This window comes from Phocoena phocoena, chromosome 11 (assembly GCF_963924675.1).
Source record: "Phocoena phocoena chromosome 11, mPhoPho1.1, whole genome shotgun sequence".
NCBI classification, from domain to species: Eukaryota; Metazoa; Chordata; class Mammalia; order Artiodactyla; family Phocoenidae; genus Phocoena; species Phocoena phocoena.
In genome coordinates this window covers 52,390,738-52,414,880 of record NC_089229.1, presented here as the reverse complement: position 1 = coordinate 52,414,880, position 24,143 = coordinate 52,390,738, and the positions used below count along the sequence as shown (strand labels likewise).

Genomic DNA, 24,143 nt, shown 5'->3' with positions numbered 1-24,143 from the left:
ATGCAGCCTTTAAATGGGAGAACTGTGCACCTGGAGGCTAGCTGGACGGCTCCCTGTTGTAACCGTGGTTTCTGATTCCCCATCAGGTGTGTCAGGTCAGCGCGCAGCAGCCGGTCCAGGCAGAGCTTATGCTCAGGTACCAGCAGCTGCAGTCCCGACTGGCCACGCTCAAGATTGAGAACGAGGAGGTAAGCATGCTTTCTGCCCTCACAAGTAAAATGAATTCTAATGTAAACTGGAAGACAGTTTCACACGACCTAAGGGAATTTAACATTGTAACTGCAATCTCTCCATCCTGCATTTTCAGCTAGATCAGAGTTCCTGAAGTACTCCTTGTAGAAGATAAATGCAAAGGTTCTGTATTCTACCATAAATGAATACTTTACCAGGGATTCACTGCATACACATATAAACACACCTTTTATTCTTAAATTCTTAAATACTGAAAGTAGTTCCCAATAGATTATCAAATTCAACATATGTGTTCAAGAATCTACATGAATGTGTGGAAAGAGATGTCTGACATGTTCATTTAATCCTAACTTTTGAAATTAAGTCCTTTTTTATGCTTTTTTGTAGTTTCTAGGTTTTTGGAACTGAATATGGCATTACTGATATAATTATGAGTACAAAAATCATAGTACTTGAATGGGAATATAAAACTGTTTATTTGCCGACATTACCGGATTTAAATGGATAGAACATAAAATGTGAATTATAAATACATGTTGAGCCAGAAAGCAGTCGTACAGTTCAGCCTGTTTCTGAAATTGATTTATTGGGTCCATGTTCTACTTAAATAAAAATAGGAACCACAAATGTTTCTTGTGTTAGTCAAGGCACTCAAATGTAACTTACAGGAACCCAAATCACGCTTGGTCAAGTCACAAAGTTTACGTACTGGTCAGTGTTTGCAGTAGCCTCAGTGGTGATTGGATCTGTGTCCAGATGATAGTTACCAGGAATCTCTTTTCATCACTTTGAAGTGGTATCTTCATGTGTGTTGGTAGGAAGTCCCTCCCCATGTCCTGTATCGGGAGATCCAGGACTACGTGGTCCCTACAGTTTACCATCTCACCTCATCCCAACATCCTTATCTCTGAAATAAGGTCTTTCATTGGCCTGACTTAAGTCATGCATACTTTTGGTCCAACTATTACAGCCAGGAAATGGGATTTTTTTCATTGGCCAGCTTAGATCCTGTGCCCATTCATAGAACCGTTTGACAGCCCCAGCAGAAATAGGTATTTCTAGAGACAAACAATTTCCAAAAGAAGAAGTGTGGGACAGAAAGGAAAAAAACAACGATATGCCCTTGATAAAATAAATGGTCAAAATTCACTTTAGTACCCTCTTTTATTCTGATTCCACTGAGATGTCTTGAATTATGTGAATGTGTGTTTGTTTCTGTTAAAAAAGAGTGTCATGTTTCTTAGACCAGTAGCATTTGGTGAAAACCCATTGCAGCCTTTCTGGTTTCTGGTCTTTCTGGAAGAACCAAACCACCCCTTATTCAAACATGTGTATATAAGATGCAACCATTGTGATTAAGATTTCAGTCTCTGTGTAAAGTCCCCCTAATGAAACTTCCCGAAGGGAAGCTGTTGCTCTCTTTGAGGTGTCGTTAGAGCTCAGGGTCTTGGCAAAGGCATCACAAAATACTCATTTAATGCAGTTTACTGGATCCTGTTAGACCTAGGGTTTGTACGCCTAGTGACTTCCAGTTTTTTTTCCATGCATAAGCTCTCGTGGTTTTATTTGGAAATGGTCTCTAAACTCTAGGAAAATAGTGTATGATACACAAGGTCGAGACTGGCGGCCCACAGACCTGTTTGGTTTGGCTCCACACAATTTGGGCCTGTTAAAAACAGGAAAGTGTGGGGACTCTAGCCCCTGTGTTGCTTCATGAAGGGAAAGGCTGGGGTACTCGAATTCCACTTTGCCCTAGTCGTTCAGTCCTGATTTTCTTACATTGGACTAGTCCATTTATGTAACCTGTCTGGCCTCTGCAGCCCTTTGAGTTTGTGACCCTAGTCTTCCTGTTTGGGCATAATGTGGAGAAGCACAGTATCTTTATAACCTGATAGGGGCAGACAGTGCTTTCTGAGGGCTAATTTTTCAAAATTTACTGTAGAAACAAATGAATTGGATTGTCCTGATGTTTCTTCTGAGCATGACAAGTGGTTTATGATTCTTGGAGATGGAACAGATTCACTGTAGTAGAATGGGATTCCCAAGGAAAGTAAGATTTAAATTGGATTTGTGGCAACCAGTAGACTTCATAGGTATAGAAGGAGGGAAAGAGGTTTTAATATATTTTCAAGGTTGGAGAACAGAGCAGTTTGGTTATCACCCAGGTTCTCCTTGGGGATGAGCTGAAGGTGAAGCTGAAATCGTGTGACGAGAGGCATTGAGAACAAACTTAAGGAGTTTTGATGCTGTGGGTCAGTTCATTTCAGTAAAATAAATATTTATTGAGCGACTTATACTATTCCACATATTTTGCCAGGTGTGGAAAGTACAGAGATGAATAAGTTACAGTTAGCATGTGTCTAGTGGAGAAGTAGTCTATAACAAGTCGTTTATACAATGTGAAAAATAAGAGACCTAACTTGGGAACAACATAGCAATCATTGCTGATTTGGAGCCCCTGTGTAGCACTTTTCTCCACCATGAATAAGGAATTTGCCTCTGATCTTCCACTGATAGGAGGACAGGAAATTGACACCTTGGTGTCAAAGCAAAATATACAAGTAAAGAAACACATGCAAAATTTATGTAATTCTCTGCCTCTGCACAAACTTGTGTGTGTATGTGTGTGTGTGTGTACACACACATACTCATAAAGTCCAACATTTATTGGAAAGAGTTTAATTAACTAAAAATAATTATGACTGCCCAGTGAAAAGATCAAAGTTGAGGGAAAATTTCATCCAAGCTTACAAAAGCATAGAGAGGGCAGCTAAATAGAACATGAACCTTTTCACCAAATCTTAGACAACTATAAATAATGGACACCCCTTGAAACTGTAGGAGGCCTTCTAAGAAGGGAGTTTCCATGCTAAGAGCCCACAGACCATGTCTGGCCATGGACAAATTTTGTTTGCTCTACAGTGCTTGATTTTTTTAATTGTTATTGTCATTTAAAAATTGGAAGTTTGGGGGCTTCCCTGGTGGTGCAGTGGTTGAGAGTCCGCCTGCCGATGCAGGGGACACGGGTTCGTGCCCCGGTCTGGGAAGATCCCACATGCTGCGGAGCAGCTGGGCCCGTGAGCCATGGCCGCTGAGCCTGCGCGTCCGGAGCCTGTGCTCCGCAACGGGAGAGGCCACAACAGTGAGAGGCCCGCGTACCGCCAAAAAAAAAAAAAAAAAAAAAATTGGAAGTTTTGCATAAAAATGTGGATTTTCAGCTTCAAAACAATTAGATCTTCTCATACTAGACCTGCATTTCTATAGGACAATTACTGGCTTGAGCTGAGGAGTACATACTCCCCTTAGACGCAGAGCACGTGCTTCCTATTTGCCATACGCCCCACTCAGCCCACTTGCCTATTTTCATTACTTGGCCCTGGAAGATAGTTGATTTTGCAGCACTTGCCTTAAAACAAAGAGAAGAGAGCAGTGTGCATTTGTAAAATGGCCTGAGTATACTTGTAAGTAGTAAAAGTTGGAAGTAAAGGCTTGAGACGGGCTTGATAAAATTTGTGGTTGATGCAGATTCATAATGGATTGTGACATTTACTGTCACTTCACAGTAAATGAACTGTGAAGTTCAAATGTAAAGAAACTTTACCTTTGCCTGTTAAACCTTTTAAAATGAGCTTTCAGTTTCATGATGCTGTGAACTTGCGTCGGTGATACCTTAGCCTTATGAGTCCCACTTCCAGTCAGCCGGTCCACAAATATATATTATTAGGTTCGCTGTGTATTGTGCCCATAGAATTACAGCAGGGACTGCTGCCCACACAACTCTATTCCCCAATTTTTTTTTTTTTTTTTACTTAAAAGTATAACTTTTTATTAAAACTTTGAAGTGAAACCTTAATAAACATTATTTTTAAAGGCAACACTTTGAAAGCAACCTAAATCGAAATGATCATTTATACCTTTCTCACTATACACAGTTTCCAAAGTCCAACCTAATGTTACACAGCCATGTCCACTTTCTGAAAGTTTACCATTCAAGTGAAATAGGGAGATTAAGAGGTACAGACTTCCAGTTACAAAATAAATGAGTCAAAGGGATGAAATGTACAGAATGAGGAATATAGTCAATAAATATGTGATATCTTTGTGAAATGTGACAGATGGTAACTAGACTTAAGATGGTGATCATTTTGTAATGTGTAGAAGTTTCAGATCACTATGTTGTACGCCAGGAACTAACTAACGCGGTGCTGTATGTCAATTATACTACAAAAACAGACCAAATTATAGTAAAAGAGAGGGGAGAGGGGGAGTTGGATGAAGGTCATCAAGAGGTACAAACTTCCAGCTATAAGATAAATTATTACTAGGGATGTAATGTGCAACATGGTTAATATAATTAACACTGCTGTGTGTTATGTGTAAAATTTGTTGAGAGTAAATCCTTTTTAATTTTTTTATTTTGTATCGGTGAGATAATGGATGTTCACTAAACTTATTTTGGTCATCATTTCGTGACGTATGTTAAGTCAAATCAGTATGCTGTAGACTTTATTATTGCCCTGTCAATTATATCTCAATAAAACTGCAAGGGAAAAGAAAGAAAGAAGGAAGGAAAGGGAAGGGAAGGAAAAAATTTACTTTTAACCGTTGTTGTAGGGATTTCAGCTTAGGGGGTCATTGCTGTGGCTCCTTTCTTTCAAAGCTAGCCTCTGGAGTAATTCCCCATAGATCACATTTCCCTTTCCTTAGAGTTCCTCATTCCTCCCTTTGTTGCAGGAGAATGGTCATGTCCCAGGTTTCAGGTGAGTTCCTGGGACAGGCTGCCAAGTGAGGGTCCTTGGCTTCACACAGGAGAGAATTCAAAAGTGAGCCAAGGTAAAGTGAAAGAGTTCATTTAGAGAGATGCACATTCCATAGGCAGAATGCTGTTGTGTCAGAAGCAGCCCAGGGTGATTAGTTTTTTGGGGCTGGGAAATTTCATAGGCTAACAAGTGGGAGGGATATTCTATTTTGGGGAAGGGGCAGGGATTCCCAGGAATTGGGCCACCACGCACTTCCACTTTTTGGCCCTTATGGTAGCCCTCAGAAGTGTCATGGCGCCTGTGGGAGTGTTGTTTGGCATATGCTAGTGTATTACAGTGAGCATCTAATGAGGCTCAAGGTCTGCTGGGAGTTGTATCTTCTGCCATCTTGGGCCTAGTTGGTTCTAACCAGTTTTTGTCATATCCTCAATGGCTGTGTCATTCTTTTAACGGTTGTGCCCTGCCCCCTTCCCTCCTGTCTCACCTTTATCAAAGCCAAAGAAAAGGAAAATGAATTGCATAAGTAAAGCAATTAGGCCTTTCTTTTCTTTAGGACAGCCTTATTTTTTTTTTTTTTGAATTTTTTTTTTTTTTCAGTATGCGGGCCTCTCACTGCTGTGGCCTCTCCCGCTGCGGAGCACAGGCTCAGCGGCCATGGCTCACCGGTCCAGCCGCTCCGCGGCATGTGGGATCCTCCCGGACCGGGGCACGAACCCGTGTCCCCTGCATCGGCAGGCGGACTCCCAACCACTGCGCCACCAGGGAAGCCCTAGGACAGCCTTATTTTTAAGTAGTTTGCCCCATTTTCAGACCCTTTGTCCCAATATTTGCTCCAGAAAACAGAGCTTTCGTAAGCATGTCACTTCTGTGCTATGAGTAAAACCTTCTCACACATAAAACAACTAATTTCTCTTAGGTTATAGTAGATTTATCCCCCTGAAGGGAATAGAAAAGAGAGTAGTCTGTAATTAATTCCTCAGTTAATTTGTAACAATGTTTAATGAACATATAAATTTTCCTAGCACCACTTAAAATCTTTCACCAACAGTTTACTAGGGAGTATTTCACAGACTATTCCCAAATATAATCCTTACACAGGATATTTTCAACAATAATGAACAAGATTTTAGGCAAACATGTGAGATAATTTTCATGGCATGGGTAATTGAGGGAAGTAAGAGATATCTTGGTTTTAACTTTCTGTTACCCGAAAACTGGGTTCACCTCTTGGTGGGAGTGTAGCCAAAAGACACAACCAAGCCAAAGCGCAGGAGAAGGAAGGATTTGTTATTACTTGCAGCAAGTAAGGAGAATACCGGGCATCTTTCCCAAAGCAATGACTCCCCAACAGCAAGAATTGGGGAATTTTTAAGCTAAAGGTACATGCATATTCCTGAAGAGGTTTGAGCAGAGGAGAATTCAGCATAGAACTGGGGGCAAAAGTCAACAGAGTCCAAGTTTAGTTGATTGAGGTCAGGAGGGTCAACATCCTCTTTCCGTCCTCCACCTGGGTAGGGGCCTTAGTTCCTGCAGAGCTCAAAGATATATTATGTATATCCCTTGAGGAGGAACTAGGACTCTGCTTTATCACTGCCTATTGTTTGACTGCCTTTTCTCTGTTCCTGCATTCCTTTGTTCCCTTGAGATCCTTGGTTACTGAGACCTGTTCAAGGGCAAGCATTGTGGCCAGGCTTAGATCACAAAATGGCTTCGGCTAAAATGGCTTCTCTCATGTCAAGAAAGCCATCCATTCCTGGTTCTCTTTCTCCAGGGACCCCCTAACCTATCTGCTTACATTTCTACTTAGGGTAGAAAAATCACATTTCCCCCCATCAAATTTCCCATAATAGCAATCGATGACTGTGGCAGAATCTCAAGTCATATACATCATTGATCAAACCCTTAGGGGCAGTTGGCTTAAGAAGTGAAGCTTGATAACCACTTAATCATTATTGCTATGTCTGATGACTTGTGTGGTTTTAACTTCGTTTTAACTTAAGTGGTTCTTACTTGTCTGAAACCTTCTACTGATGAGGTTGACAGTAAAAGCCCAAACAAAAGAAAACTGCCATTTATCCCTTAAATGATAGCATCATCTCGGCCAAAATTGAAAACAGGATCAACTGTTTCTCACTGGAAACGCCTGTTGTTAGAAGCTCTGTGTGTGTGTGTGCGTGCGTGCGCGCGCGCGTGTGTTTTGTTTGTTTGTTTGTTTCAAATAAGCCTTAACTCACTGAAGGGAGGGCCTTGATCCAGAAGATACCAAGCAGAATGAAGAGAGTTTCTAGAAAGTGTCTAAAAGTGATTGATGGGGTAGGGCATCTGGAAGAAAATGGCAGAGCTCAGGATGACTGTCAGCAAGGAGAGCCCACGTTGTTGGTGTGCGCTGAGCATTCCTCTGGCGTCTTAGCAATTTGGAAGGAGGAAGACTCCAACTTCCACCGTTCGTTCAGTTCATTCTCACCGCCATCTTAAGAATCTGCTGTATTCCATGCACTGTGCTAGTTAATAAGCCGCCCCTGACCTCAAGGTGTTCCCGCTGGAGATAGAAAACAGAGGCCCTCGAAACAGTGTGGTGTAGGTGCTGGTGAGAAATGGATTTGGGATCACGCTCCTCAGACCACTCTTAGCAAAGGGTTCACCCAGAAGGGTCATGAAGTCAGAGTCCAGATGGGCTGCAGGAAAACAGGCTTTCTGAGACATGACTAAAGCAGAAATGTTGTTCAGAGGGCTCTAAGCAATGATGATGTTCTCTTCTTTGGATTAAGTTGTATCGTTGCTGAGAATGAATTTTGTTCGGAAGTCAGGAGAGCCTGGTATTTGTAAACATCGCCTTAAATGCAAGTGTGTAGGTTACTAGTGTGAATTCCTCTGGAATGGTGCCACGACCCTTCCCCCAAAGCAGGGGGAAGAGCAGCAAAAATCGGACTGTTTTTCTAAATCTGGCAACACCTTACCCAGCAGTGACAGGGTCACTGGCAACTGTACCCCCCCGTTAAGGTACCGGGAGCAAGGGAAGTGCTCTGCCGCTGCTCCTGCCTTCTGTGGCCTGTGCTGGCAAGAAGTTTCTGTACCCCCGGCTAATTAACTATGGCATTAATCCAGTTTATATGTGTGTGGTCTCTTTCTGCTAATTTTGAATACGCCTGAAAGGATACGGTGCTCTAATTGAAATACATACAAGGTCAGTGGTGGCAAGGAGGGAGAGTAGTTAAGTGGGGAGGGGAGGACAGGGCTAGGGGTCACCTTCACAGATGGAACGATAAGTCTTAAAGGATGAATAGGCCTGCACCAGGTGCAAGGTACAAGGCACAGTGCCATGAAATAACGTGGTGTGTGTTAGGGGTTGAATTGTGTTCCCCCCAAATTCATATGTTGAAGTCCTAACCATCAGTACTTCAGAATGTGACCTTATTTGAACATAGGGTCTTCACAGAGGTAATCAAGTTAAAGTGAGGTCATTAGGGTGGGCCCTAACCAGTGTGACTGATGTCCTTATGTTAAGGGGAAATTTGAGCACAGAAACACAGAAGACAATATGAAGAGACAGAGAGAGAAGATGCCGGCTGTCTATAAGCCGAGGAGGCAGGGCTAGAACAGCTCCTTCCATCATGGCCTCAGAAGGCACCAACCCTGGCCACACCTTGATCTCAGCCTTCCAGCCTCCAAAACTATGAGGCAATAAATTTCTGTTGTTTAAGCCACACAGCGTGTGGCACTTTGTTATGGCAGCCCTAGAAAACTAAATCAGTGTGTTTGGAGAAGGAAACTTCTTGTTTTCTCTAATAATTGTAATGTCCTGGGAGAAGAAAGGCAAAAGAGGCAGTCTACAGAAGGCCGCAGAAATCTGCTCTCAGAGTCCAGGCCACCTGGACACTCCTTCAGTACAGCATGTTCTTTGGGTTTTTCATAATTCCTTATCATGTTTTTGGCCTCTCCTTCTACCAAACCCAACTGTGTTTCCTTGCTACTAATGGGGAGTCATTACAAGCCTCATATTAGCTGTTTCATATCTGCTTCATTATGTTCCCCCTTGTGACTTATGAACATGGTTTGTGTGTGTGTCAGAGCTGGTGTTATTCTTCATCGGGAGTGTCCCATGGGATAATACATAGTCCCAGCCATTGTATCTGGTGGCTTCTGTCACATCCTTTATTCTTCCCGATAATTCCAAATTTAACCATGACACTCTTGTTTCTGAGAAGGAAGTTGAAAAAAAAGAAAAGCGATTGACAAGGAATCACATTCACCGTTGCTGGGTCCACAGTATGGGCCATAGTCTGTGAGCCTGTTACCAAGGACTTGGGTGGGTGTGGCACCTGCCAAGTCACTGGACAGGTCCCTGGTGGGCAGGACTGGCCCTGGACTGCAGCTGAGCACACCTAGATCTAAGTCACAGGTCTGCAGTAGGGTCCACAGCCGGGACCAAGTTCTGCAGGCCTGCCTCTGGGGGCACAGATGGGCATGTCTCCCTCCTGGTCCCTGGGTGGGCAGGACTGCTTTTGGACTACTACCGAGAGGGACTGGATCCAACTTACAGGGCTGCTTCAAAAACCAAAATTGGACAGAGTTTGGCAGGCCTGACTCTGGGCATACAAATGGGCTCGTCTCTTGTTGGGTCCCTCGGATGGGTACGACTGCTCATAGGCCATTGCTAAGAGGTGTTAGAGCCAAGTTACAGGGCCGCTTCATTATCCACAGTTGGACCGAGGTTGGTGGGCCTGCCCCCAGGGCACAGATAGACGTGTCTTCAGCCTGGTTTCTGGTCAAGCAGAACTGCCCCCTGGACTGCAGCGGGGCTCATCTGGAGCCAGGTTACAGGACCACTTCAAGATCTGCAGTTGGACCGAGGTCGGCAGGTCTGCCTCTGGGAGCAAGGACAGGTGTGCCTCCCAGCATGTCCCTGGGCAATAGCACTGCTCCCAGACCAGGGCTGAGAGGGACTGGAACTGCATCATGGGCTACTACAGGGTCCAAATCTAGGACTAAGGTCAGCGGGCCTGTTACTTGGGACATTGGTGGGCGTGACTCCTCTTGGGTCCCTTGGCAAATAGGGCTGGTGGCAGGCCCAAGGCCAAACAGGACTGTAGCTGCATCTACAAGCGGACAGGCTATTTCTGGGTCTGTAGCCAGGGCCAAAGTTGGCAAGCCTGCCACCTGGGCATGGGCCAGCTTTCTCAAATTGGTCCTTGGCAGTTGTGGGCTCCATCAGGGTTTTACAAGCTCCTATCTGGATCCCAAAGCCCCCACAAATGCACTTTTGTCCATGGATGGCTGCCAAATTGTTGTTGTGGGAGTGTATGAATAGGGGACCTCTAATTCTACCATCTTACTGATGTCACCTACAGGATAGTGAGTCTCTTCATTCAGCCTATAGATATATATTCATGACTTTCTTAAAGTACTTATAATGTTATTTTAAAAATCATCTTTAATGTGCTTTTTTCCAGTGTCTATCCTTTGCAATTTGCATATCCTCAGGAATAATAACTAAATCTGTTTAATTTTTGCCTCCTTTTAAAATTTGCTCCATCACATGACCTCTTTAAGCCTCTAAACTAGCACTGATTGTTATTGTTTCTTCCCTAAACAGTATTTTGTTGTTTAAAAAAACAAAACAAACAAAAAAAATCGAACATATCTCTACTTCCTGTAGTGGTGGACTGAGTCACTCAGCTGATTCTCGCACATTTCATTATCCAGGACAAGGTACATGGCCAAGCCTGAAACCCATGACATATGGAGCCATATGTTCCCAAAAGGAAGAGCATCAGAGCATCAAATATTTTGAACAGAAATAAAATCCAGTGATTCTGAACTATTAGTGCCCCTAATGGCTTGGAAAAATAAACAAACATTCTCTCATGATGATAACCTCACCCTAGACTTCAAATAACTCTACAGAAACTGTCCAGCAAAGATAACTAGGTACATAAGGAGAAAAGACAACATGAGTGATAGCCAGAATACATAACAGACAATAGAAATATACCCACAGGAACTAAATATTGGGATTACCAGAAAAAAACTGTGAAAGAGCTATTTACTGTGTTCAAGAAGATAAAAGTCAAGCTTAGATTTCAGCAGGGCACTGTTATAACCTATAAACAGTGAAATAACAGATTTGAAAATGAACCACACAGAAATTCTAGAGCTGAGAAATATAGTAACCCAAATTAATAAATCAGGCATGGTTTTAACATCAGATTAGACACAGCTGAAGAGTGAACTATCAAAATAGAAGACAAATCTGAAGGAAGTAATCAAAATGCAGCATGGAAAAACAAAAGGGTAGAAAATATGATGAGAAAGGTAAGATACAGAGAACGCAGTGATTTTTAGCATACTAACTAAACTCCCAGAAAATATTGATAGAAAAGAAAGTAGAGACAATATTTGTAAAGATAATGGCTGAAATCTTATCAGAGCTTAAGAAAAGTATCACATAATTCAAGAAGTCCAAAAATATTCCAGGCAGAATATATTTTTTAAATCCTTACCTAGATACATTATAGTGAAACTGTAGAAAACTTTAAAACCAGCTGGAGAAAGAAAGCAGGGTTCATTCAAAGTGTGATAGACTGATAGTAAACTTCTCATTCAACAGGAACATGGAAGCCACAAGAAAGTACAAAAAAAAAAAAAAAGTACAGTGATGTTTTAAATGTACTGAAGGAAAATAACTGCCAACCAGGAAAAAATTATCTTTCATAAATGAAGGTGAAATAAAAGACATTTTTAAATCAACAAAAGCAAAATTCGCCACTAGAGGATTCATGCTAAAAAGAATTTCTGTGTAGAAAATAAATGTAGTTACCAAAGGGGAAGGGGAGGAATAAATTAGGAGTATGGGATTAACAGATACACACTACTGTATATAAAATAGATAAACAACAAGGATTTACTGTATAGCATAGGAAACTATTCAATATCTTGAAATAACCTATAAGGGAAAAGAATCTGAAAAAGTATACATGTGTTTGTGTGTGTGTGTGTGTGTGTGTGTGTATATATATATATATATATAACTGAATCACTTTATTGTACACCTGAAACTAACATAATATTGTAAATCAACTATATTTTTAAAAGAAAGAATTTCTAAAGGGTGTTCTTAAAAATATAAGGTATAGAGATCAAAGAATTTAATAAATATATGGATAAAGCTAAATGAATACTGACTATATCATAATAATGTCTTGTATTTAAATGTATACAAATATTTACATATATAATACATCCTATTATAAAACATTACAAAAATAGCATATAAGTCAGGAAGAGTAAATGGTTTTAAGGTGTTCTAAACTCTGTACATTGTCTGGGAAAAAGGTAAAGCTATTGATTTACATTAGACTTTGATAAGCAAAGGTGGAGTACAACCTAATTGTGGAAGATAAATGTGGAAGATAAATTTAAAAGCTCCTAGAAGATAACATAGAACAGTATCTTTATGACCATGAGATAGGAAAATATTCCTTAAATAGGACACAAAAGGCACTGATTATAAAGGCAAGGATTAGTAAATTGATTACATTAAAATTAGAGACTGTTCATCTAGACAGTATAGAAAGAGTACAAAACCAGAGCTCAGAGTGGGGAAAGATATTTGCAACACATGTAACTAACAAAAGACTCATATACGTATTACAAATCTGTAGAGAGAAAGGCTCATCACCCAACAGAAGATTGAGCAAGAGGTTTGACAGGGTGTTTCAAAGAGAGAAAATCTAAATTGCCTTGAACATATGATAATGTGCTCAATCTCAACCATCAGAGAAATACATATTAAAACCACAGTGAGATACCACTACACACCCAACACAGTGGTTTAAATTTTTAGGTGATTTTTTTTTTTTTTTTCTTTTTTGGCCATGCCACACGGCTTGCAGGATCTTAGTTCCCCAACCAGGGATCAAACCCGGGCCCTCGGCAATGAGATCATGTAGTCCTAACCACTGGACCGCAAGGGAATTCCCAATGGTTTAAAATTTTAAAACTGACGATACCAATTGTTGTGGATGTGGAGTAATAGGAATGCTCCTGTGTTGGTTGGGAATACAAATTAGAGCAATAATTTCAGAAAACAGTCTGGAATACCCAATAAGCAGCCATTCTACTCAAGTATGTGTGGCCCAACAAAAATGTGTTCCTAGCAGTATTATTCATAGTGGCCCAAAACCAGAAATAAGTCATCTATCAACAGTAAAAGGGATGAATTATGATGTATTCTTACAATGAATATTCAGCAGTGAAATACTGTACTGACAAGAAATGAATAAATCTTACTACATAAAGTTGAGCAAAAGAAACAAAACAAAAATAATATATGCTGTAAGAATCCATTTATTTATATAAAGTATTTTAAAAGGGTAAAACTAGTATACGAGGTTAGAAATCAGGATAGTAGCTACCTCTGGGGAGCAGGAAAGTGTGTGTGGTGACTGGGAGAAGCACAGGTTACTCATAATGTGCTGTATTTCTTGATCTGAGTGGTAGTCACATGAGTGCGTTCAGTTGGTGATAATTCATAAAGCTGTACACTTATGGTTTGCACATTTTTCTGTATGTAATTTCACTTCAGTTTAAAAGGTCCTTTAAAACAGAAAGTGTGGGCTTCCCTGGTGGTGCAGTGGTTGAGAGTCCGCCTGCCGATGCAGGGAACACGGGTTCGTGCCCCAGTCCAGGAGGATCCCACATGCCGCGGAGCGGCTGGGCCTGTGAGCCATGGCCGCTGAGCCTGCGCGTCCGTAGCCTGTGCTCCGCAACGGGAGAGGCCACGGCAGTGAGAGGCCCGCGTACCGCAAAAAAAAAAAAGAAACAGAAAATGTAATTGAGAGAGTACTCAGTGATACATGTGATTTACAGGAACTCAATTATAAAGTGATATCCTCCTCAGGATAATTTTGAAGAAAGCCTCTCCTTATGTTGGTGACATGGGGTATTGTTTACCTGTCTCTCTCCCCTAATAGACTCTGAACTTTGGTGGGGGCAGGGCCCGTGCCCCCATCTGTACCTGACAGAGCAGTTTCTCACTGTTTGTGGGATTCACGAAATAGGGTACTAACCTGAGAAATGTGCTCCTATTCCCAGGTTAAGAAAACGACTGAGGCCACCTTGCAGACGATACAAGATATGGTCACCATCGAGGACTACGATGTTTCTGAATGCTTCCAGCACAGTCGTTCCACAGAGTCTGTGAAGTCTACTGTCTCTGAAACCTACCTGAGTAAGCCCAGTATCGCCAAGAGAAGAGCCAACCAGCAGGAGACCGAGCAGTTCTACTTCATGGTATGCCTGCTGCTTCCCCAGCCACTCTTGGGGCTCAGATCTGGGGCCCCCAAGTACTGTTTCTGGAGTTGCATCAGAATCACCTGGGGTTCTTTACTAAGATCAGAGTTTCCAATTCAGTAGGTCTGGGATAGGGTTTCAGAGATAGTACTGATATGCAGACAAATTTAAAGAGGACTGCTCTGAAACAGAACTTTTAGATTATTTAATGAACATACATGACACCAGGAGAGCTTGTTACAATGCAGGTTCTGATTCCAGTAGGTCTGGGGAGGGAGGCACCTGAGAGCCCATAACACTTTGCTTAGCAAGGTTCTATGATCTAAAAGACAAAAGTGGCTGGATTTTAGATATCCTATGGGAAGTTCCTGGACACTGAATAATTTTTTTAAAAGTTAAAAACATCTTTGCTTTTGCAGAAACTCAGAGAATATTTGGAGGGTAGTAATCTCATCACAAAACTTCAAGCCAAGCATGACTTGTTGCAGAGGACCCTTGGAGAAGGTCAGTTATCTGACATAGTTGGGGAGATGACCTGGATTATATGTTGTGTCATGTATGTATTCCATGAAGAGTGTGAACTGTGAATTTGTGCTGGAAGAAGCAGAGAACACTGTATGTTGAGATGTGGCTTTATCTGTGTAAGAATCAAGTTCTCCCTGGAACTGTTTTCTTTATGAGCTTGATGCTAAGCAGAGCAGGGAAATCTAGCCAACACAGAGCTCCAGAGGAAGGGTCTTCAGAGCACAGTGCTCCTAGGAAGAGAGAAGTCAGAAGGAGCCGCACCTGTTCCCACCTGCTGACCCCGCGCCCCCCAGTCACTTCTTCCTTTCCTTCTTGGAATTCCCCACCCTTCCAGCCCCACCCCTTTTGTTTAAATGGACTAGTATTTGTTGTCCCATCTAATGCCTGTTTGGACTCTAGAAACCAGTTAAACCAGTTTGGGTGATTTTCTTTTCTTTCAGTAGGCCGTTGGTTTTACTTGAGAAGCAAACGAATTCTATTAAGCATATTGCTGTATCTAATGGTGCCAAAAACAACAGTAGCTACCACTAACACAAGGCTCTCTCTGTGCCAGGCATTGTTCTGAGCTGTATATATATAACTGGGCACTATTAATTTCCCCATTTTTACAGATGGGAAAACTGAGGAGAAAAAAAAGGATTAAAGCAAAGGGTACAGTGTAGATGTTATTGCTTCCCTTTTCGTCTTCATGAAATTTAAAAGGGAAAAAAAAACACAAATGAAGTTCCTGTCATAAGTACCTCATAATCTGTAATACATTTAATTATCTTTTATTCACACTAGATCTTGCTGGAAGTTATAAAAAATGAAAGAGAATACGGATGGGAGAGGGAAATCAGGGGACTGAGTTGTGTAAATAACTTGAGCCTAAAAGAGTTTGCTCCCTTGACCTAAACTCTGGCCTCCTACCATTTTAGAACCTTCCTTAGCCATAAAGCAGGGTTTCCATCACCTTATCTCCTGGTTTCCTCTAAGCGACCATTATCCTCTGGGAATGTCCACATGGAGAAAGACCATCATAACCTGAAACTCCATGTATTGCAGTTAGGATGACAGACTCTAAGATAAAAGGCCAATTTCACTTAGAAAAAAAACAAATAACATTTAAAGTGCTAAGAACTGTCTTTAAAAATAAAATAACCAAATACAATATGTGAACCTTCATTAGACTGTGAATCAAAAAGCAAAGTTGGGCTTCCCTGGTGGCGCAGTGGTTGAGAGTCCGCCTGCCAATGCAGGGGACGCAGGTTCGTGCCCCAGTCTGGGAAGATCCCACATGCCACGGAGCGGCTAGGTCCGTGAGCCATGGCCGCTGAGCCTGCGCATCCGGAGCCTGTGCTCTGCAACAGGAGAGGCCACAACAGTGAGAGGCCCACGTACCAAAAAAAAAAAAAGCAAAAGTTATAAAAGGCGTTTTAGGGACAACTGGGGAAATTTAAATATAGACTGCATATTATATGCTGTTATTTAATGAATTTTTAACTTTCCTAGATATGATAATGGTATTATGGTTATGAAGGAGAACATTCTTATTCTTAAGGAATGCTTGCTGAGTGTCATAATGTCTGCAGCTTACTTTCAAATGATTCAGGAGAAAAGATATATATAAGAGAGGGAGAGAGAAGGAAATAAAGCCATTATGGCAAAATGTTAACAGTTGGGAAATCTAAGTGAAGGACGTAGGAATGTTCCCTGTACTAATCTTTCAATTCTTCTGTAACAGAAGTTTGAACCTTAAAAAATAAAGCCCTTTTTTTCTCTTTGAATAGTTGACTTACCTCAGCAATTACGTCCTCTTTTTTTCTTTGTTCTCCTCAAGATATCATGTAAAGTCTTTTTTTCTTTTTTCCACTTTTCACAAATGTCTGATATTGCAGTGATGCCCCAAGGTCTGTTGCCAGTCCCAAAGCATAAATAATCTTCAGTGCAGATGAATACTTAATAGGCACAAAGTCCTTCCCTACAGGACTGGAGACACCATTTAAGAAATTGTGAGTTGGAGGGAATTTAGTAGTGGGTGAATTCCTTCTTGGCGCTGCATGTAGACATGTGTTAATACTCTTGGGATCACATTCTGAAACTTTTGTGGTACTCATTCTATGTAGATGCCCTTATGTCTCCTGGAGAGAAAGCCCCACCGGTTGGTATTATTTTACATGCCATTTTGGCTAGGGCTCTATTTCAGCCAGTTCACTGAATCCGTACGCCAGATTCCGTCTTCAGCTGCTCAACTGTGTAAAGCTGTATCGTACCTCGTGAGCTCCATGCCAGGATGTCTTCATCTTTTAATTACTTTCAATGGTTTCCGGTGTCCTAGCGACACAAGCTTGTTCACGTGTACCCGGCGTTCGCTGGACTGGGTTTATTCCGCGCAGGAAGCTGGATGGTTCTCACCCAGTGCCGGCAGACCCACTGGCTGCAGACCTCTCTGCTCCCCCGCCCTGCCCCCCGTGCAGGCTTGGCAGTACACAGTTTGCCGCATGGGCTTGTTGCTGGCGGCTTTGCCCAGAGACAAGCAGAGCGTGGGGGCTGTGCCCCACCTTTTAGCTCCGCCATTGTGAGTCCTTTGGCTTTCCATGCAAGCCCTGTTCACATTGATAGGCTTACACCAAAGGAGACCAGGCAAGTTCATGGCGCCTGTACCACAGTGAGATTATCCAATGGTGAACCCTTAAGAAGGGATCCGACTCTGGGTTTGGCCAACTAAGGTTAGTAGCACAGTATTAAACAATGTGTTTGGGGACAGTCCTGACTTTTTATGTAGAAATCACATCTCCGAGTTATACTAGGCTCATGGCTACAAAAACTGCCTTCATAGTAAAAGAAATAGAGCCTAACTCAGGGATTTAGCAGTTGATCGTACACAGCTGAAACTGTAACTGCGGACATGTGTTTGGCCTGTCTTGCTCACTTTTGGCAGGCTACCAGTGGCCCAGTAAGTCCTTTGATTTACAGCACTGCAAAGCGACTAGATTGGGCTCTTAAAGTGGCACTGTCAAAATTCAGAATTCCACATCTTTGAAAACAACCGAAATAGAAGGAAACGCATCATGAGTTGTTAAGACCAAAATCGTCCTCATCATCTTCATCATCCTTCAGCAGCACCATTATATCATTTTGTGATGTCTTTGTTTTTAAATTGGAGATGTTCAGTCAAACACGGTAAATGAGCTATATGTCTATAAAACTGAGGCACTGAAATTTTTTTTCTTTTCTCTTTTAGTAATGAGCCTTAGTGTTCACATTGGCTTCTTTGAGTGCAGCATTTGGAGTTAAGGGGATGTAAATATCAGTGTAATTTTTGCTGAACATAGAAAATCTAATACTGGAAGTTGAGTTCCATGTTATATTGTTTCTAGACCCAGGCACAAGGTTTCTGACAAAGGAATGGAATAGATGATCCTCACTTAATCCTTTGTCTGTCTTTGAGTAAGAGTACAAATATACTTTCAAAAGAGAAGCTGATTGTGAATAATTACGTTTTTTAGAAAAGCACTGCAGGTAGTTGGTATTTTTAAGGAAGAAAAAGGGCTGGAAAGTAACACCAGGAGTCCGTATCAATCATTCGTTAGGGACAAAATCTAGGGTGTCTCCATTCAGTCTGAGCTGTGCACATTTTAAATATTGTATCTAGTTTGGGGACTCAGATTGCAACCAAATTAATATTTCGGTTTTTCCTTTTACTCTGTGGACATAAAACACATTGGGGCATGAAAACTAATTCTCTTCCTCATTCTCAAGTAAAATTTTAAAAGTAGTCAAAGTAGGTGCTTGTACCAAGAACAAGATAATTCTGGGTCATGGGTCATTCTTTTCTTCCAAATGGCTTGCATTGGGGTGGGAGGAGGAGTTCTCTGTTGTTCTTAATAATTAAGTAGCCTTCCAAAGAAAGTGATTGAAATTTAATCCTCAGACCACTGGAAGCGTTCACATTTCTCTGGGAAACAGATTCTTCTAAGCTTGCGTGTTATTGATCTATTAATGATGATACTATTGAAAATAAAACCTCATTCACCAGTTAAGACACACTCAGTACTATTAGCAGAAAAAAACGATGGATGCGGTGGTGGCAGTTATGCTATGAATGATAGTTCTTGCAAAGCTTGCTCTTGACTCATTGATCAAAATGTATCTTTTATAGGTTTTTAATTTTTTATCAAATACTACTAACCATGGATGGATGGAGCAAAATGATTTTAAGCCATTTTATATAATCATTTTCTAACTCTAGTGAATATTCAGTTGGGATATTTTAACAAAATAGCAAAACTTAAATATTATAAAGCATTTCATTTCTAAGGAATTATCATTAACATCTTTATCATTGAATCACTTGAAAGTTATTAACCTCTGTGATTCTCTTTAATTTGATAGATATTAGATTTGTTTAATGATTTACTTAATTTATTAAATCTTCAGTATTTTCTATTTGGCTTTAGCCATATGAGATGGACAGATATGTAAGCCATAGTCTCTACCTGTCTCCTAGCATCTTTCAGAGTATTTGCTGGGGAAAACGAAAGACTTAACGTTTTACAATATATTGGATTGGCCAAAAAGTTCATTCGGTTAGTGAATACATTGTGCGATAAAATTCTTGGCAAAATGAAAAATGTCTTTTATTTTCACTTAAAACAGAACGAACTTTTTGGCCCACCCAGTATTACTTGGGAGCTCAGATCTAGAATTAAAACAAACCTGAGACTTAGTGCCGGACCCACCACATACTGACCATGTGACCTTGGGCAAGTCACTTGCCTTCTCTATGCTCAGTCTCTTCTGTAAAATAAAAATAGTAATAGTACCTACTTCATAAAGTTGTGAAAATTGTGAGTTACTATAGAGAAAGTGCTTAAAACAGTGTCTAGTAAATGTTAGACATTGCTGTTTTTATTGTTGTTATTGATACATATATAGTTTATGTCATACTTTTATGTTGTAATAAAGTATGCAGCATGGCAGAATATAATACAGCACAAGCCAGCTATTTTCTCTGCCTTCCATCCTTTGTTCATTCTACTGACCCATTGGGTGATATCAGCTAGCTCCCATGGCCCCAGCACAACCTAAAGGGTGGTAACTCTTTATCTCCAGCACTGTCTTCTCCTTGTGCTTTAACCCTGTATAGCCAGCTTCCTGCTGAAGGCTATCCTGTAAGACATCACACTCAGCTCACCGTCTGCTCTCTCCGCTTTCTGATAGACCTCTCCCACTTAGAAATAGCTATAAATTCTTCTGGAGTTCTGTGTCCACCGTCTCTTTTTTCTTGTTCCCCAAAATAGCAGAAGGCCAGCAGAAGGAAGGGACTTCCAGTTAAATGATAGGTAGAACTGGGTAGTGGAGGAAAAATCAGATTTTTCTCCTTTCCCCCGACCCCAACCCCAAGTCATGGCCAAGGACAGATTCTACCAAGACTTAACAGTAGCCTGGATCTGTTTGAGAAAGGTATTCTCTGATATGAACTGGTGCCCCTTGTTTAGTAAATAGGTATTAGCCAAATACCTTATGTCACTTGTTATTCAAAAGCAAATGATAGAGTAAAAGACTCGTTGCAGCCTGGCAGTGTTCATTCACCGTTCCCAACCAGGCAGCTCTCTCTACGGATTGTTATATTGGCCTTGCCCTACAAGCCTGAATCACCGCATCGTGATACTATGGGCTGGTCTCACCTGTTTGTGCTGCAACATGACCCTTCTCTGCCAGCTGTATTTTCAGGCTGTTTCAGGACCGTATCATCATTTTGCAAATAAACCAGTTGAATGGATTAACTCTCCCACACCCCTTCCCACTGCTCCACCCTGAATATAAGAGAGAACAGACAGCAACCCATAGATATATTCAAACTTGAAATTACCTCAGTTTGTAGGAGCACCACAAAAATACAGAGCTGTTATTTAAAACAAATCAAGAAGCCCAAATGTATAAGAACTCATGTTTTAAGTGACAGAGAATTCTGTGAAAGGCTGTTAGCTTACAAGTTGGTGGAATGTAGCATAGTTTAATGTCCTTGTACTTTAATGTCTGCAAATGTCATTTCCGACTATAAAATGCAACTTCTCTCCCTGATTTCATGTTATAGAATAAACACCAATTTAATCTAAAGGAAAAGGAAATTGAGTTCTCCTAACCCTACGTGACCCCCTGCTTCTCTCTCACAAGTATCAGTCAAGGCAGGGAATAACTAACATTCAAATCTTGGATGTGTTTTATTTGTATTTCATCTTTGAACTTACAGTTAAGATCAAGCAGGAGCTTCCCTGGTGGTCCAGTGGTTAAGACCCCGAGCTTCTACTGCAGGGGGCTCAGGTTCAATCCCTGGTCATGGAACTAAGATCCCACATACCACAGTGCACGGCCAAAAAACTAAAAACAAAAAGATTACGCAGCTATTTCTTGATTTAATAAAAAATAAAACTCCCCGGGCTTCCCTGGTGGCGCAGTGGTTGAGAGTCCGCCTGCCGATGCAGGGAACACGGGTTCGTGCCCCGGTCCGGGAAGATCCCACATGCCGTGGAGCGGCTGGGCCCGTGAGCCATGGCCGCTGAGCCTGCGCGTCCGGAGCCTGTGCTCCGCAACGGGAGAGGCCGCAACAGTGAGAGGCCCGCGTACTGCAAAAAATTAAAAAATTAATTAATTAAAACTCCCTGCCTCATATTGCCAAGTGAAATATGTTTCTCTAATCTATAGAATTTATTAAATTTTATGTATATATTTTATGAAATATTTACTTTGAATATTTTGTCTATCTTTATATACTGTCTTCATGCTCCTCACCATAAAATGTGTAAGTTATTATAAACTCAGCATCATAAATCAAGGGACAGATGATACAAAAGATTGCCCAGTGCATTGCACGGATGCCACTCAGGTGACTTATTTTAATTTTTTTTTTTCTGCAGGTCATAGAGCTGAATATATGACTACAAGGTAGGAAAATATTTTATCATAACTCATTGCATCTCACTCTCTTATCTCTTTTAACAAGCAACCATTTAAATGCTGCAAGAATGAAGATATTTTGTTAATGAACATGGAAGATAGTTTGGGCTTGACAAAACAGTAACGTGAAGTGTTTGGGGTTCTCACAAAACCAGATTTGCTCTGGAAGATCTGAGGGTTTCCCAGTGGAATTGTAAAGCTCTTTAATGAGCAGCCTCAGTTAAAAAAAAAAAGACATAAATTGAATGGGTTTGATTTATCTAATCCAAAACACTTTAAGTTTCTAGAAAGAGCCTGATAGGATTTTTGATTTGATAATTTAATTAACAAGCAATATTATGTAAATATCTACTGTGTCAGTTACTTCTTGCTCCTGTGTGGTGTATAAAAACTAGAGCTATGTTGAATACTCTTAGGATTTTAGCTCTGCCCCTGTTTGGTTTACTTTAAAAATTTAACTTTTAATGCCTAGTATCATATTGCACTTTCTTTCTTTTTTTCCTCCTTTTTCTCCCCTTTTTTAAAATTCTTAGAAGGACTTTGATGCTACTGCTGAGAAGGAAAAGCCTTTTTGGAAGCAGGTTCTGATTTGGGTTGGGGAAAGTTTGTGGCAAGTTTTATTTTTCTCTGTCAACATTTGTACAACAGCCAGAAATTATTCTAATTGACATAGCAAGACTTCACACTTTTAAAGTTGAGTTCTCTTTGAGGTAGGAGACATTTAGAACACTGGTGTGTCTGTTGCAGTAGTTGGCAAGTTGATTTTAAGGTTCTGCAATGTTCCTGCTAGGCAGTTTATTCAAAAGGAAACCCCTCTTACTTCTCGGTGAACCAACTAGAAAGATACAGCTACTGACTTGTCTAAACTTTATGAAAATACTGAGGTTTTTCTTCCCTGTGTCAGTGACAAAGAGGCATATTACTCCTGCATCGTAATATGTGGTTTTTTTCACGTATAGTGTCCCTTTGCATTATCAACTATTTTACCTGTTTCTAAATTATAATTAACATAAGGCACTTTTTTAAAAGATTTTTTTAAAGGAAGGAGTGCAAATATATATTTGCAATGAGAGCTGTACTTGCCCAACAGACTTGATATTCACATCATCCTGACTGGTATTTCCTCTCATCCACATGGGCATTCTGCCTAGAAAGCCAGATTATCTGGAAGTTGTGTGGCAGGCACATAACCAGAAGGAGTCATACAATGCGAACGTTGAATGAACGTAGAATCTGTTCACCTGACGTGTACGTGGTAGAGCCAGGTCCATCAGTGCACCAGTCTGCCTGCCGAGCCAACTCTGCCGTGGAAAGTACCTTGATAAGCACTCAGGCAGTTTATTTTAACCTCAAATCCCTCTCACAGCTTAAGTATCTTCATATTTGTCTCATACTTTTGATGTGTCAAGAGAGGCAATTATCAGACTTTTGGGAGAAGACTCAAAAGACATCTCTCCATTAGCCCCAGCCAGGAGTTTCTCTGCATCTCTCAGTGATGCAGGAATAATTATCCAGTGCCACTGGGGGCTTTGGCTCTAGCTACAACATTTGCTTGTCCCCACTAATCAGTAACCAAACAAAATGAGCCTGTGTTCCTATTCCCTTAGCTTCATCAACTGCTCCAGATAGCATTAAGTGTGAAGTTCTTTGGACCTTGTTGTAATAACCACATTTTCTAGTTTCTATATTTGATGCTTTGATATCTTGAGGCCTTACTGACCTTGAAGGGACTCCCCCTCTGAGAGTCAGTCAATTCCTAGAGATAGTAAAGGGCTTGCTTACAAGTGTGCCTTTTGTGTACAAAGCAGCCAGTCCAGAGCCCAGACTCTCAGCCACCTCCTTTATCAAGTCTTCACCTCAGGGCCCCTGTTCCTCTTCCCCAGTCACCCAAAGGCCAGGTACCAGACAAATAGGGACAGCTCCCGTGCCCCCAGGGCCCACCAAAATTATTCAAGGACTAGCCAATCCTAAACCTGCTTACCCTGCCTTGCCTGTTCCTTCCCGTGGGAACCGCAACAAAGGCTCACATTTTCCCTCATTCTTCCTTCCTCCTGAGCGACCTTGGTGCTTCTGCGTGTGCCCCCCTCCCCCCATGTAGTAGCATGCCCCCAACTCTTGGGAGCTGTGAGTAACAAACCGTCTTCCCAATAACAGTTGTCTTCTGATCTGTTACCTCACCATACCTGAGTAAAAATAAAGTCTATATTTTAAAATACTTCTAAAATAATGAAAAAAGTGGATGAAATCAAGCACATATGGTTAAATTCCTTGGTGGGCAGTTGTTTTGTTTGTTTATACCTACCAGATCCTTTCCTCGGTGAATGGCGTAGAATTCAGTGTATAAATCTTGTTCAGTGTATAAACAAGATTTCAGAAACTTCAGCAGTGGCAGATTGACTTGCTTGGTGAAATTTTCCATGTTTGCTTCTAGACACT

The 24,143-nt window shown here is 41.2% G+C and overlaps 1 protein-coding gene across 2 annotated transcripts in view; it reads left to right on the top strand.

Moving 5' to 3' along the window:
- SRGAP1 (SLIT-ROBO Rho GTPase activating protein 1) overlaps window positions 1-24,143 on the top strand; it is a 270,991-nt gene that overhangs the window by 197,550 nt on the left and 49,298 nt on the right. For both annotated transcript variants that reach the window (XM_065888084.1, XM_065888085.1), the window contains exons 8-11: window positions 87-188; window positions 14,046-14,243; window positions 14,663-14,747; window positions 21,668-21,695. In XM_065888084.1, coding sequence (XP_065744156.1) covers window positions 87-188; window positions 14,046-14,243; window positions 14,663-14,747; window positions 21,668-21,695 — 413 coding nt within the window. The remainder of the gene's footprint in view (window positions 1-86; window positions 189-14,045; window positions 14,244-14,662; window positions 14,748-21,667; window positions 21,696-24,143) is intronic.